This window comes from Toxotes jaculatrix, chromosome 8, assembly GCF_017976425.1.
Source record: "Toxotes jaculatrix isolate fToxJac2 chromosome 8, fToxJac2.pri, whole genome shotgun sequence".
Lineage (NCBI taxonomy): Eukaryota > Metazoa > Chordata > Actinopteri > Toxotidae > Toxotes > Toxotes jaculatrix.
Window position 1 is genome coordinate 3,541,256 of NC_054401.1, and position 15,581 is coordinate 3,556,836.

Consider the following 15,581-nt stretch of genomic DNA (forward strand, 5'->3'; position numbering starts at 1 on the left):
TCATTGAGCTACTTACTGGAGTGTGCATCACTGTGGGAAAGTGTGCTTAAGCCCCAAGTCTGAGCAGCAGATAACTCTAGATATATCATGACTCTGGTCTTCAGTGATGATATATCTTGAAAATCATAAAGCAGCATTAGCATTTATTTTGACTTGTGTAATATTCAAACTCCTGGTAATGCTGGTTTTGGTCTCCACCAACTTGTGAGGGAAATATGTGGCTCTTCAGCAGCTAAATGTTCCTCCATGTTCTTCACCTAGTTGCTAACTTCTGCTCTTTGGGTGGTTAGTATGAAGCAGGTTTATCAGCAGGTTTTAGCTACCCCCCTTAGCTACCGAAAAGTTTGAGGCCTTAAACCAAAATAATGAGCTGAAAGACATTAAAAAGTTCTATAGAGTAGTTTTCATTTCTCCTGGACAATGAGAGCTATCTTAGTTTATCACACTTTCTCACTTTGACACTCACTGTATTTTGATATTCTCAGGTGGTGCCCTGTGCCCCAACAGCAGTGCCCTTCAGGAGATGCGGAACTGTAACGAACATGCCTGTACAGTTTACCACTGGCAGACCGGACCATGGGGCCCTTGCACTGAAGACCCCTCTTCTTCGTCCCTCAACACCTCCACGAGCGCCCGCGCCAGCAGCAGCGGTCAGGGTCCCTGCTCCATGGGAATGCAGACTCGCAAGGTCATCTGCGTCCGGGTCAATGTGGGCCAGGTGCCTCCCAAGAAGTAAGCTAATTTTTTTTATCTATTTCTCTGTCTCATTTATCTTTCTAGCACTTGTTTGTGTTTGCTTTTAACCAGTCATGTCTGTGTGAGCGCCACATGTGTGCGGGTTGTTTTTCCCCTGCAGCAGTCTTACTTAGAATTAGTGTTTATTTCTGGCCTGTCTGGTTTGTCAGTGTATATAACTGTGAAATCAGCTCCTGGAATATTGTGTTAAGAGTGAAAATTGCTCACTTCTTAGAGGTAAAATCCACTCGCTTTGAGCTGTAGCTCTCAATCATGTGTCATCAAGATCCGAGAGTAGGCACGCTTTCATTTCAAAAAAATCTCCACAACAGCCGATTTTACTGATTTGGACACTTTTATCCGACTGGAAGAAACTAATCAGTGAAATCTAGAGGTGCGAGTCGACGAACAGAAGACAGGGAGAGCTTCGGCTGCCTTTTGATGTGTGAAATGATTTGTTAAAGAGCCTGTAGCTTGATGAACACAGAAAAAAGTGAAAGTCGTTCTTCAAGCAAAAATTTAAAAAGCCTTTCTTACATTGCGAGGTCAAACAGTGATCTGTGAGCATCTGTTAGGATGACTCAGCAAACACACTTCAAGCTATAAACACAGTACTTTTTGTTTGTTTGTTTTTTTTTCAAAGGACATCATTGGTAAACAGTCCATGATAATATTGAATGGTACGTGCAGATGTGTGTGTGTGTGACACTGAGAGCAAGTGAGATCAGAAAAACAAAAGAAGAGTCAGGAAGTGTGCGACAGATGAGAGAAGCAGCAGTGGTATGAAGCAAAGTGACAGCAGGAGAGTGAAGCAAGTCGGAGGAAAAAAAAAAAACAGAGCTGAGCAGACTCTACGTGAAGTTACCTCCCAATTCATATCTTCCCTTCGCAGGCGACCACAGATAAATAAATAATCTCTCCGTCCCTGAAAGCCTAATTAACCCTGCCATTTTGGGCGCTGGTAATTTCTCATTGATGATAATGACAGTAATTAAATGGGATTGATACTTTAAGGCAATTTAATCATGAGGCAGATGAGAGACAAGATGTTTATGGTTAGCTCTGAAGACCACCCTGCATGAGGCGCGTTCAAAATATGCTGTCGAGTTTATTCTAACATCCGCCGGAAAGTTCAGCTGCAGTCTGGTGTCAGTCACGCTTCAATGATTCACTCGACAACAGAAGATAAAGGACGAGATCTGCTCGTGTCATATTTTGTGCAAATGAAACACAAAGTAGAAATTAAAAAAAAAATGTCTTCTAATGCGTCTTCTCCAATGCTGAATGTGCTCCTTTAGTCTCTCATGGAGGACCAGAAAATTCCTCTTCCTCCTGTATTACACCTCCAAAACCGTAGTTATCAATGAGGAGAGGACGGGAACATAAATTATTTAAAGGGCCGGAGTGCGTTGTGTACAAGGCAAATGTGATTCACAGAGAACACCACCGGATAAAATGAAGATTAATGTCCAGGTCAGTGGTGGCTGGTTCAGCAGCTGACCCACACACACACACACAGCAGCTGCACTTAGAGAGGTCAAAGTCCAGGATGTCTCGTATTTTACCTTTGTTTTTTTTTTTGTTTTTTTAATCTGGCAAAGCTGCAGCAACAGATAAACACAAGCTCGGTGGGTTGGAGAGCAGAAGTGGTAGAGTCGTCGGGTGTAATGGCATCGAGTGACAAAAAGAGGTTTCAGTCGATTTGGCTCCATTATCTTTTGTTTTCGCTGGTCAATAGCTGTATGTAAACATGTGTAATTTATAATAAGGGCAAAAGAACAACATGTGACAGTATCACTAATGAGCAGTGAAAAGAAGATATTTTATCAGCATTGACTCCCATCAAGCACCTGCTCACCCACTCAGCAGGCGGTTATTGTTATTGACCTTAGCTCAGTCGGACTGAGGTTTTGGGTAATGAAGGTCACACGCTTGACTTAAAGTATGGCAGGAGCTGTTTGACATTTTCAACCGTTTAGCAGGGCGACATTTTTTTTAGATCACTTCTCTGATATGCTGCTACTGCCGAAAATCTTTTATGTCTTTTATGTTGTTGTTATTGTCGTTTCATTTTTTTGCTTCTAATGAATGAATCAGTGTAGAATTACTGAGACCTGCTGTGCAGCAACAGAGATCAAAGTGGAGTCTGTTAGACTGGGAGGGGGGAGGGGGGGGCAAACTCTTTCTTGCTTAAGACCTAAAAGATAAATTTTGTTCAGCACACAGCATCTGAAGTGGACAGACCAGTGCAGCAAAGAAAAACGCTCTTCTTCTGTTTTAATTAGGAAAATGAATTAATGTATCTTAGCACTGATATATTGTATTTTACGCTGCCAATTTGAGACCCAATAAAAATTTGGGAAAGACTACGTTAGACCAAACAACAAAAAAAATCCGACTATCAGACCAGGTGTAAACAGATGAAGAGAAAACTGCAACATCGAAGCGTCAGCCCAACTGTTCAATGAGCTACTCCATTAATTACCTTTGACCTGCTGCAGTTGTGTGCGACACTAGCATTGCGGTGCTAAGGATAGCAAGTCGCTGTTTTGCTCATCGATGGATTGCCATCAAACATGCTGGGCGCTATAGGCCACCACAGCCTCAGTTTCCGTCTGCCTGGAGGCGAGAGCACAGAATGACAGATGCTGAGAGTGCTGCCAAACAGGAGTCTCTCCGAAGGCTGTGAGGCTTCTTTTCACCTGCCTTCATGGGCCAGTGGTGCTGCTCATGGTGCTGAAGAAGCTTCTCTTATTCTGACCCTGCCTGTATACAGCCTCAGCTATGCCTCAGTTGTCTGTTATAATATCCTTCTGTAGGCACTCTGCCTGGCGCAACCCTTCAAAGATGTTTTGTTTTGAGGAAGTCTTGAGGTGGATTTTCGTCAGGCCACTGTCACTGGCAGGAGTCCAGGAACAGGCTGTGAGCCAGCACGTAGACCTTCAATGCACCGCAACAGAAAGAAGCTCTCTGGGTGTAGAACGTTGCTCTTGTATTGTAGCTGTGAACACAGTAAAGTTTTGATTGCTGCCCAGAATTATCACAGACACACACATGGGGAAATGACTTTGACTCTTCAACTCGCAATGACAAATGGTGGCACCAAGATGGGTCCTATTAGGTTGATTGCCAATTAGCTGCATTTGTCAGCTATAAAAGAGGCCTGGCAATCAACACTTTGATAAGCAAGTTTTCAAAGCAACATGAGTCAATTAACAGAGGCGGAAGAGGCTAAATCGTCCGTACTCAGCATGCATGAGCATCAGTTTAAAGAGACAAAACAAAACCAAATAAAACCGATGAATATGTCGAGAGGAACAGTTTTGAAAATATATTAGCAACACGCAATGAACACAAACTGCAGCGATTAAGTCAAGAGCTGACGGCGACAAAGGACGTACAAAATACATCTTATTGGTATCCAGTGTAATTAGATCATCAGCATCAGTCATTCGAGCAAGTGCCCCAAAACAAGGGGCAAACAAGGAGTGAAGGCAGAAGTCAGGTGCCATTGTTATAGAGTAATAAATTCCATGTATAGTGGAGGTTGGAGTGGATTCAGAGCCCTAATCGTTTCCCATTTCAAACCCACAGTCAAACGACGATGCTCCATTTACCGTAACAAAACAGTTAGTTTAACCCAAACCCATCAAATGTAAGGATATGCCGCCCTTCCCTGTCCCATGTGCTAATCGTCTGCTTGAGAGACTGGATGGGCACTTTGCACATCACATGGGCACGTGAGTGAAAAGTCAAGAGAATAATCAGCAGATCAGCTGTCAGTGTAATAAAACACAGAGTACAGAGCTGCGTTTTCCTTTCCGAGGATGTTTCCTCGTGTTGTTTTGATGATGGCAGTGGAGAGAACCGTCTCACATGTTCTCTCTTCAAAGATTCCCAGAGGTGTTCAGCTTCAGGGTTGAGACCATCACGTGTGATTTATCATTTTCATACTCATCAAATCTTTCAGTGAGCCCCTGTGCCTCTGCATTCATTATGTTTCTCCACTCATCTGCTCAGGTTTTTCTTTTAATTTGTCACCTGTCTGTAGTTGTGAAAAGGTTATGGTCCTTCTCTCATGAAAGCGTTTGATTCGTTGTATTTCCCCAGTGGATTTGACAGACTTTTAGTGCCATGTGTCCTGGGTTTATACCACCGTCTTGACCAAAGCAACAGCATAATGATGCAGCAGCTCAGGTCTCCTCGCCATCTGTTGCTCAGAGCCAGTATCTCCTAGCCTGAACTCAGTGGTGGCTTGAAATGGTTGTTTTTATTTTCCAACCTGCATGTCTTCATCTGGCACAGTCCAACTGGCAGGTACTCTTGATCAGTGCACCCATGGGATCCCAGCAGAACAAACAAACATGGCTGCCTGCACCCTGCATATGCAGATGTGCCCTGTCTCGTTCACAGATGGATCTGAGCTGTCTTCCTCCCGCAGCCTCAGGCAGTGAACCCTCACACGGTGCGTGTCACACGTACACGCACGCGCAAACAGCACACACGCACATAAACACCGACTGTCAGAGCCCAATGGAAACCAGAGACACAACAGAGACAAATATGTCAGTGCCTCAGGCTTGGGCTGCTATCATCCTATCGAGAAAGCTGTTGTGGTGTGAGGGAAAAAAAACAACAACGTCTGCTTATTGATTCTGACAGTCTGTGTGCTGAATGGTACCAAATGTGTGTTTGTATAATCACATTGATGCTGTGGAATTTGTGAAAGAGGAAACTGAATGATTCATGGTTATGATGTTCGACAGGAGCTGTATTAAGCCCAGTCAATCATCTCCCCGCCGTGTGTTCTAATGGAGGCTGTGTTTTCGCCTTGTTTTTGACTATGATAGATCACTAAAAGGCCTCAAGACGGAGGCCAAAGACACCGCTGAAAGGGTCCCTGAAGAACGGCAACCGTTTTATGCTAAATTAAACAAATGATGTTCTTGTTTTGTAGTCCGTAATTTTGATAATGAAATTAATTAGGCCTTATCTTTTCCCACCAGACCTTGCTTTTTTGTGTGTGCGTACACTCTCTTAAAACTACTGTCAGTTCTTTGTTTGGATCTCCTCTCTTCATCCTGCTCAACCATCTGCTCATTTTTCGAAAAAACAGCCTCTCACTGAACAGATTACTCAACGCGCTAATAGCGGCAAGCAAAAACATAAGCATTAGCCTGGCTGCTCGTCTTAATGTCGTGCTTTGGGACAAGCTCCCAGTGCCATGTTGTGTTTGTCTTTGCCTCGCTACAAATCATGACATTTAAAGATCATTATGAGATTGTGACACTGACTGGAACCAGCGAGTCAGTTAAAAACCAGATGCCATTAGTGGATGGCTTCATTCACTTCAGTGTATTTCTGCAGTGATAAACATACAAGTGAACTGGTGGGACGTAGTAAAAGGAAAGCGTATAATGGAAAATTGTGCAAGATAAAGGATAAAATACCCCGAGCGCCTTGTAAATAAACATTTTTTTCTTCAAATAAACAATAAAAACATTATGACAAGCAAAAATAAAAAAAATAATATTGCAGACAAAAATGACAACAGGAGGAATAAAGCAGAAAAGCAGCGGAATAACAAAATGTATACAAAATAAAAAAAATGCATAAATGACAGTGCAGTATTACAACTAGCTTTCACACCCCCACGGACAGAGTCTCCCAGCCAAGCACTGTGCTCTAAGTCCTCTGGCTGGTGCTGCGTTCTGCCAACAAACATGGCCTGCTTTTTTTTTTTTCATACCCTGAAACTGGAATGTAATTGGATTTTAATCATCGAAATTTGGATAATACCCATCATTAGTGGGGCTACAATATAATTAGACTAAAAGGAGAGCAAAAGGGGTGGTTCTCTCTGCAGAGGAAAACCTGCTATGAGTCAACTCATTGCCCTACATGTAAAACACTTAAAACACACAGGATGTTGCAAAGGGGATTGTAGAAAACAAAATGAATGAATGAATGCTGCACCAGGTGAGATTGTTATAGTAAATGAAGGGGAAAAACACCCACCTTCACCCTGTACCTGCACAAATCTAAGACTTAAGTGACCATCCACCCAGTCGTACTGCTCTTATTTAGGCTTTCCAGGGTGCTGGGCCAGTCTCAGCATGCAGCTCATCAGTCTGTTACCAGGCTAAAACACAGGCAAACACAGTCACTCTTCATATTTACCACCAAAGGACAGTTTTGATTCTCCAGCTCACAGTAGGAGTAGGAGTTATGGGTGAATTGGAGCACCCAGAGTAAACCCACAGAGAGAGACAGAGACAGAGGGACAGAATCCATGTTGACTGCCCACAGGAGACAAGATGTGAACTGTGGTCTCCCAAGTCGCAGTGACACTCTTTGAATGCCCAGCCCTCCACCCTGTCCCCACCTGCACCGCTGAGAGACAACAGGAATAATTCAATCAAAACCAGGAGAAACTCTTCTTCTTGTCAGCAAAACGTAAACAGAGTTTGTGTGTGAGGCGTTTGATCCAACAATCAATGCTGCTGCTTTTCTGCTGAGAACATTTGCTTGTGTTTGTGTGTGAGTGTAGACACGGGGGAAGGGAGCACTGAAAAGGTGAAATCTAAAACGCAGGTAATCTGCACGTCAGAGTCCCCTAAGGTGGAGTTTGGTATTCAGAGCGTGTTCTGCCTGGATCAAAGGCGAGAGTCAAGCAGTATTTTTACACTGCAGTGCTTCATCTAAATAGGAATATAGTTTTAATGCTTGTGTCCTTTCAAGATCTCGTATGAGCGTTAAATTGTAGCTCATCCTCTGACATCTGCCATTTTTTGAGTAGCACAGGGAATATAACAAGGTCAGAGGTTTAATCCCGTCTTTGTCAAACAGCTCTTGAAGTCACAGCATCTTAAGACCCACGATCCGTCGTGACAAGGAGAGATGTTTGTCTGTCTGATGCAAATTTTCAAGGAGTTGAGAACCAATAAATAAGAAATTGAACATTTCTTCACTTGCACAGAAAACAAGCTAAAGAAATTCTACACTACATTTGTTTCATTTGATGTGAAATGTTAATTTTCCAGCACCTTCAGCTGTGACACTGTTGTGATATCTGTGCAGGGGATCCAATTTGCACCTGGATTCAGATTTACAGCACCTATATCCTAATGAAAACAAGAATCTGATGTGGTTGTGCTCCATCTTCAGGTGCTCCGCTTCCTTTTTTTTAGTAAACTCACAGAAAAATCATTTGAGGCTGAAGTAACGGGTTTATTGTTGTGAACTGATATTGGTTTTTTTTTTGTTTTTTTAAATGAAGTGTTGACAGTCAAACATTTTATCTTTCTTAAATACGTTTGGTTCATGAACCTGCAGGTTTGATATCTGCCTCCTGCTCATTGGATTGTTTTTATGATAAGCTGCTTTTCTCTCTATTCTGTATACACTTTTATTGTATTTAGATCTTGTAGATTTCTTTGCACTGTTTATTTCTGTCTTCACACGTCATAAAATAGGTTTTATATTTAAAATGATAGAATCCTGGTTAGCGCCGGGGACCGGGGTCTAGTGTAGAAACTGTTCTCCAGTCTCAGTTCGAAGGTTGGATTCAACAGCTTTGCGTCCTCTTGAAGTGTCCTCGAATGAGACACCCGTTCATTCACTTCTTTACGTACGTTAGCATCAGCTGAACCCAGGAAGCGTAAACGTACTCTCCCCCTGCTTCATTCGTTTTTTTTTTTTTGTCTTTTTTTCCTGGGAACCATTCACTTGTATGAAGACACCAGAGGATTTGTTCTGCTCGAGAAGGATTTAGCTCTGTCTATTGGTATTAAAAATAAATCTCTCCTTGTGTCACAGTTACATTATTACATTTTGCCTGTGAGGCTTCCTATCGGTTCTCTGATAACACCATGCTAACGAGTATGGAACGCCCAGAGGAGAACGCTCGTTCTTAGCAACATTAAACGTGACCCAGATGATCGCTGTGTCAGCCATAGGATGAGGAAACAGAGCGGCAACATCCGGCTGCGAGACCGGGCACGTAGTACTGCAGAGATCAGATTACAAAATGTCCTCCAGCAGGTCTGTCTTGACCTGTTTATCTTGGTTCAGAAGTATGCACAGGGGACCTTAGGTGCTTAAATGACTGAAGATTAACTATAACCCCTGTTCGAAAAACCTCAGCTTGACCCTGTATTCTGTGTCATCAAAGGGATTATCACTCACTGATAGCACACTCCAGTTAAAACAAGGCAGTTTCTGTCCTGAGGCTGTTCTGCTAGTCAGCCGTCTGTAGCCTTAAGGAGCTCAGAGTTTCCCCAGCAGAGAGAAGTGAATGTAAAGTACCCCCTAACTATTTCCTGTAACACCTACAGTGCTCTGTTGGGGTTATATGACCATCTCTTCTTTATATCTTTGGAGGGCCGTCAGCCAGATGGCATACATCAGTCATAAACTGGATGTGATTACGTAGGTTTTCATCAGTTTTTATTGCCCTAGATTGTGCCTAGAATAATTACATTCTGTATTCAAGCAATACCCAGATGGTTGGTGCACCAAACCTCTACAGTGATATTTATTAAAGCTTGAAGGCATAGTTTATATTTCTAGCAGTCACCATTTTAAATGTCAGCTGAGTTGTCACTAAATGAAAGCCACTGATGTTTTGCAGTTTGGGGAAAACCATCCATATTTCAGTTACAGCTGCACCGGACACATTTTCTTGTTGACAGGTCCAAACAAATGACCCCGAACATGTTGAACATCAGTGACCAGAAATCACAACAGCATCATTTAAGTAATGTTAAAAAAAAAAAAAACACAGATCACACACGTTTACCAACTCTCCCAAAAAAAAAATTCAGCTCGGTCTGAATGAAGAGCTCATTCATTTTGGTCTATGAGACAGTTCCAGTTTTTATATTACTGCCAGAAAAAATAAACCATAAGCAATGACCACACACACTCAGCCCATAAAAATATACTGTATGTTCAATGGTCTTTTACTATGAAAAGGTGACTTTTCATAAGCTCTGATGAAGCGCTGAGCAAAACACTTTGGTTTTATCAGTGCTAATAAAAAGATCCTTAACCATGTATGTTTATGGGCTCAGTGTGTGGTGACTGGTTTGTTTTTCTGACTACACGTTCATACTGCAGTTGTGTGCGAAGCTTTTTTCTCTTGTTAGATTGTTGTTTCCTGTGAGTGCTGAATAGAAATATGCCACATTTTAGATTTCATTTTGCTTTACAGAGTTAATTTACAGGCTCTTCCTGCTACTTTACGTTGTGATTTTGGAGGATGAAACGGTAAAAAAAAATTCCTACTGCAGTTTTAAAACGAAGAAGCAGAAGATTCTGGTTCTTAGATGATTCTGAGGCCAGGTGAGGTGAAACCAGCAGGTCTGGCTTTAGGCATAGGCCACCTAGGTGGTCGCCCAGGGCGCCACCATCTGGAGGGATACCAAAGAGGAGGAGGAAAAGATTTTTTTGGCGATGCCTGATAGAGAGGAGACTACAGAGAGACTGTAGAGGGACACTCTGCTGGGGGCTGGCTCTCATTTAACTTGCTGTTTTTCCACTTTTCCGACCCCATGGTTCATGTACTCACGTCACTGTGTAAGAATCACACATGTGCGACCTGGTTACTTATGTCTTCATGAACATTGTATGATATGATCCACAGGATAAATCATTATCATGAGAGGGATGATACTGTATGTTTCCTCAGCTCGAGTCACACAGTCAGTGACTTGACAAAAGAAAGCAAATAATGATGAAACCAGGATAAAACATAAGAGGCTAGTGAGCATGTAAAGACAGCCTGAGAGCTGACAGGTGATGCTAATGTCATGACACAGAACAGAAGCTGAACGATGTTAAATTTGAAAGTTATTATAATTGTCATAAAATATTCAAATATAAAGAATCAGACCCCTCAGGGGCGCCAGCGGACATCTCTCGCCTAGAGCACTAAAATATCCAGAGACGGGCCTGATAACCAGTGCTCTTCTTCAACACCCAGTGATTTCAGTCTAATACTTACCTAAGGTGGTTTTTACCATGGGTTAGGTTCATTCATAATAACAGTGTTTTCCGGGGGGCGTAAGTGTCTCCCAGAAATCACTGAGCGAGAATCTGCTGCTGTATATCAACATAATTCAGTTCTTTGGGCTCAGATCTCTCTCTGTTGTGTTTTGGTGAATGTGTACCCCAGCATGTGGCCCCCAGCAGTGTTACTCTACAGCCCTGCTGTGTGTGTTTGTTGTCTAGGTGTCCAGACGGCCCTCGCCCCAGCACGGTGCGACCATGTCAGCTGCCCTGCAAGAAGGACTGTATCGTGACCCCGTTCAGCGACTGGACACCATGTCCTGTTACATGCGACGCAGGTACAGTGGGAAAAAAAAAAAAAAAAAAATCAATCACCTGCAAGAAGAGATGACCCAGCTGATGTGGAGTAGCACTGCCTCAGAGATCACTGGAAAATGAGTCATGGTTATTAAGCGCTCAGGTCTTTTATTTCCCTTTATTCATAATTTGGATTAATTTTTAATTTTATTTCATGATCATGATAACAATGATCATGAAATAAACATGTACTGTTCTGACTCTAATCCGGTCTAGAGCTATACACAGAAGCCAGTTTAATTTAATGGTGTAGAAAAACTACAGGGGTGGGACCTACTGCACTGAGCCAGACACATTAACTACCACATAAACACATGCACTCAAGTCTTGTTACACATAATTAATCTGACAGATTGGCATGTAAGACAGTCTTTAGGCTGACCTCTTTTAGTGCGCGTGGCAAGCTGACCCGCCCGTGGCTACAAGTGTCAGCAAGTGCGTGGCGTGGTTGTTGTTTTCATGCCGTGAGAGAAAAACATGGCTCAGACGAGGTCACCTTTGTCGGGCCGTTGCCCCAGCTGCTGAGCAGCGGCGAATACATTACATTGATTTACGACTGAAAATCATTATCATCCATATTTTGATGACCTCTTCATGTGACACTCTGGCATAAATCTCTTCATTCTGAGCGTCCCGAACCAGTGGCAGTGCGTTTTATAGTGTGTGAGTGCTGTTCATATTTTCACCTTGTTCAGAGAATTACGCACACCACCCACATACAGAGGTTCAGGACTACCCAGAGGCTCGTTTCATCTTTAATGAACTACTCGAGGGCATCTCCACACATGTAAATACCATAAATTTAATCTGAGTCAATTCCAAGGTCTAATGGGATTTTTCTACATCATCGTTGTTGGCTTGAAATCCCGGCTAATCAGACGTGCACGTTGTCTACGATAGCTGTCAATTAGATTTGGCAATAGTTGCCTCCAAGTCCATTCTTCAAGGGCTATTAACACAGCAGCCAAGCTTATCATTTTGACATTTTTCTCACCACTTCCCCATGCAGACATTTCTTATTTTAATCCAACAATTGTCCGTGTCTGTTCAGCTGGTAATGCTGTGAAGAGAAAGCAATCAAGGAAACGTCTTATCATCCAGCTGCCATCCAACGGAGGACAGGACTGTCCAGAGGTGCTGGAGGAGGAGAGGGACTGTGAGGTCCCCAAAGTCTGTCCGGGTTTCAGGTAAAGGAACTGAAGTAATAATACTGATGTCAGATTTTTTTTGTACTTGAATTGAATTGTAGTTTTAATTTGTATAAAGTAGTCACAGTATTGGTCTCAAAAAAATAGCAGTTAGATATTTTATTCAAATAGTTCAGCCCTGCAGTGTGCTGAGTGCTTTATTACATACTTACATTCTTACTTACATGCACTGATATGGCTGCACTGTACTGTCCTGATTTATTCCAGATGGAAGACCCACAAATGGAGGAAGTGCCAGCTGGTCCCATGGTTCCTGAGACAGGACAGTCCCGGTGCTCAGGAGACCTGTGGACCAGGACTTCAGACAAGAGGTATAGAAACCCAAACTCTCCACCTCCCTCCCGTTTCCCTCTTCATCATGAGTGAACCATTGCTCATCGTTGTAAATTAAATTTTTGCTCGTTGCTGCGGTGCATCTGGAGCCGGGCCACGAGGCAGCGGGCGGATGTGCCACGGTTTAGAGAAAAGGCCAATTTACTTAGAGCACACATCAAATCCTCCCACTTACAAGAAGTAACACAAACTGAGGCTGACACCCCTAAAAACATCAACAGGAGACTTTTTTCTTTTTCTTTTTACCGGTTATTTCATTTTTCTTTTTTCTAGTCCTTCTAAGTTTAGGAAGGAAATGTGTTCGTAACTCGTGATGGCGCCTCTTGAGACTCGTTTGACAGTTGTGGTTGTTTCACTGCTGGCTTTTTTTTTCCACCTCAGGCTCTTGTCATGCAATTTTAATCAAATGTCTCTTGTTGAAATTTGGGAGAAGATGCTGCACCTCGCCTATAGCATACGACAGCTCCACCCCCTGTTCATATGGGCTTCACACATAAGTGACGGGTGCTTTCAAGGAGCTGTGGCTCTCCTTCTTTAAAAGCATATTTCCTTTTGCCTTTTTATAGAGGACGGATGTACCATGTAGTCCTGGAAGGCTTTCAGAAAAATCCAATTTCGGGGGGTCACGCAGAATGATCACTTTCATTATGTTCCAGCTCCTATAGAAGGCCATTATCAGTGCTTATATTTCTGTTTCTTCTTCGCTAACCTAACTTTTATTAATGGACGGAAGAATCAGCCTATTCATGAAAATGCTTTAAGGTCCCCATTAGACTTACTCGCCGCACTGTTCCAGACTCTGTGCAGCTTTTCACTGATTTGATGCCATGTGACACCTGATACCGAGGCCCTCCTGCTCTTGTTTTCACACCTCTGACACTTGTAATGGCAGAAATCATTCTGTCATTGACTTAAACCAAATGAGACACATTGTCTTTTCTGCTCTGTGTTTTCTGACAGTGTATTGTGTTTCTTACCTTGACAGAGGCTTTCCTTAGAGGGAAATAAAACACTGTAGTGGCACTATTAAACACACAGAACAACCAGGAGCATGTGTTCTTCTCCCACTTTCTCTCTCTTACACACACACGCACACACACTCTCGCATAAGATAAGACCTGACCTCACACACCATCAGACGGAGGCTTTCCAAGCCGAGAGCAGTGCCCACGGGGGTTCAGCAAAAATGTGTTTAGAGATTGATTTCTCTATGAAGGTACAGCCCTGCAGAACGTCTGCGTCACAAGAAAATGAAAAATCGCAGCAACAAAAGTAATACCCTTAATTGAAAGAACAAAGAACGGGATGATGCAAGCCAAGAAAAACTGACTTGTGGGCTTCAAACCAAATGCATTTGTGTCAGCTATGATCACAATAGTTATTTAGCCCCTCGTGATATCTACTCTAAACTGTACAGTTCTGATTATTTTTTCATTAACTGTTTAGTTCCCCTCTTTAAATCTACATTTGATGTTATGTAGCTCACCAGCAGGCGAAGAAGTGTTAGGATCGCTTACATATATGTGCACTTTACATATCAAAGTAATTTCACCAGTCACAGGGAGCCACTGTCAGCCTGTGAAGACAGTTGTAGTGTCTCGTGTGTCTTCTCTCAGAGAAGATGAAGCTCCTCCAGAGCCAAGACTCAAGTGCCATCACTTACTTCATTGTAGTGAAACACTAAATTAGTGGAGTGTCCCTCTGACAGTAGCAACACCATGATGTAAAAATGTAGGACTGTAGCACCACTATAGTTCACTCACTTCCTCCTTTATTGTCATACATCTTTGTCGTGCACTCTTCAGTCCCTGCTTTACCTATTAATCCGTCTGCTGAAACAATCAAACATCAAACCATGTAATTGCCCACGCGTTCTAATGGAGCCTTTTTGACACGACTTCCTCTAATTCTTCCAGCTGTGTCCTGTCGCCAGCTGGACGGGACGCAGGCCGACATCAGCGAGTGTCTGAAATTCGCCAAGACCATGCCAGCCATCACTCAGCGCTGTCAGCTCCCCTGCCAGGACGACTGCCAGCTGACCAACTGGTCCAAGTTCTCGTCCTGCACGGCCGACTGTGTGGGGGTCCGCACCAGAAAGAGGGCACTGATAGGTGAGAACAGAGAGCATACAGTGGGCCGCCGCTGTGAACTGTTTTCAGACAAGCTTATTTGCACTGTTGTTTAAGTGTTGATGAGGTACAAGGCAGTTTGAGGGGTAATGTTGGTGGGCAATGCTCCAAGAGACCAGCAGTAAAGTGAAACACAAGGTCATAAATCTGTTCAGATTGTTCTTGCCAGCTAAATGCTCCAGTGGGATTAAAGCAACAAATCTGAAATAACTCCTCAGCCTTTGTTATCCATCAGAGTGTCCCCAGAGAGTTGCCCTGTGCATCACAGTCATAAAAGCGAAATGACAGAAGCGGTGCAATGCATTAAGGCACCTCCACAAAAGGTTCCTCGGGGGTGAAAAGTCAACCTTGAACTTTGAGAACATGGATTTGAATGGCTTTTATTTTCCCCTGACGTGAAAGTTTAGAAGTTTAGAGTCTTTTGACCCATTCACCCAAGTGTAAAAGAGCAGAGATGTTGAAGAGGTGGTTTAATTGTTCTTAGGTTTAAACCAGACAGGAGAGAGCCTGGATTTTGTAGTTTTATCTGGAATTTATAGCTATATTTGGGAAAAGTTATCAGCAGTATGTAAGATGTTGGCCAGGCGCTCACAGATCCTTTTACTGGGGAAAAAACTAAGTCTGCATCCTCCTGTTGAGTTTAGTGATCTTAGATTATTTCAAAACAAAACCAAGATTACACAAATTTAGTTTCCTTTAAGTGGATAGTAAAAGTGGAGCAGAACATGCCTGTTGATTAATGTGACCTTCACAGACAGATTATAGCATGCTAATCAGCAGTATGCTGCTTAGATGCATGGCTCTAATG

General features: G+C 42.9%; 1 protein-coding gene across 1 annotated transcript in view; it reads left to right on the forward strand.

Annotated features, from left to right (window-relative positions):
- LOC121185947 (thrombospondin type-1 domain-containing protein 7A) overlaps positions 1-15,581 on the forward strand; it is a 119,754-nt gene that overhangs the window by 64,942 nt on the left and 39,231 nt on the right. Inside the window, exons 9-13 of the mRNA XM_041044487.1 lie at positions 486-732; positions 10,969-11,084; positions 12,155-12,290; positions 12,519-12,622; positions 14,561-14,755. Of these exons, the coding sequence (XP_040900421.1) occupies positions 486-732; positions 10,969-11,084; positions 12,155-12,290; positions 12,519-12,622; positions 14,561-14,755 (798 nt within the window). The remainder of the gene's footprint in view (positions 1-485; positions 733-10,968; positions 11,085-12,154; positions 12,291-12,518; positions 12,623-14,560; positions 14,756-15,581) is intronic.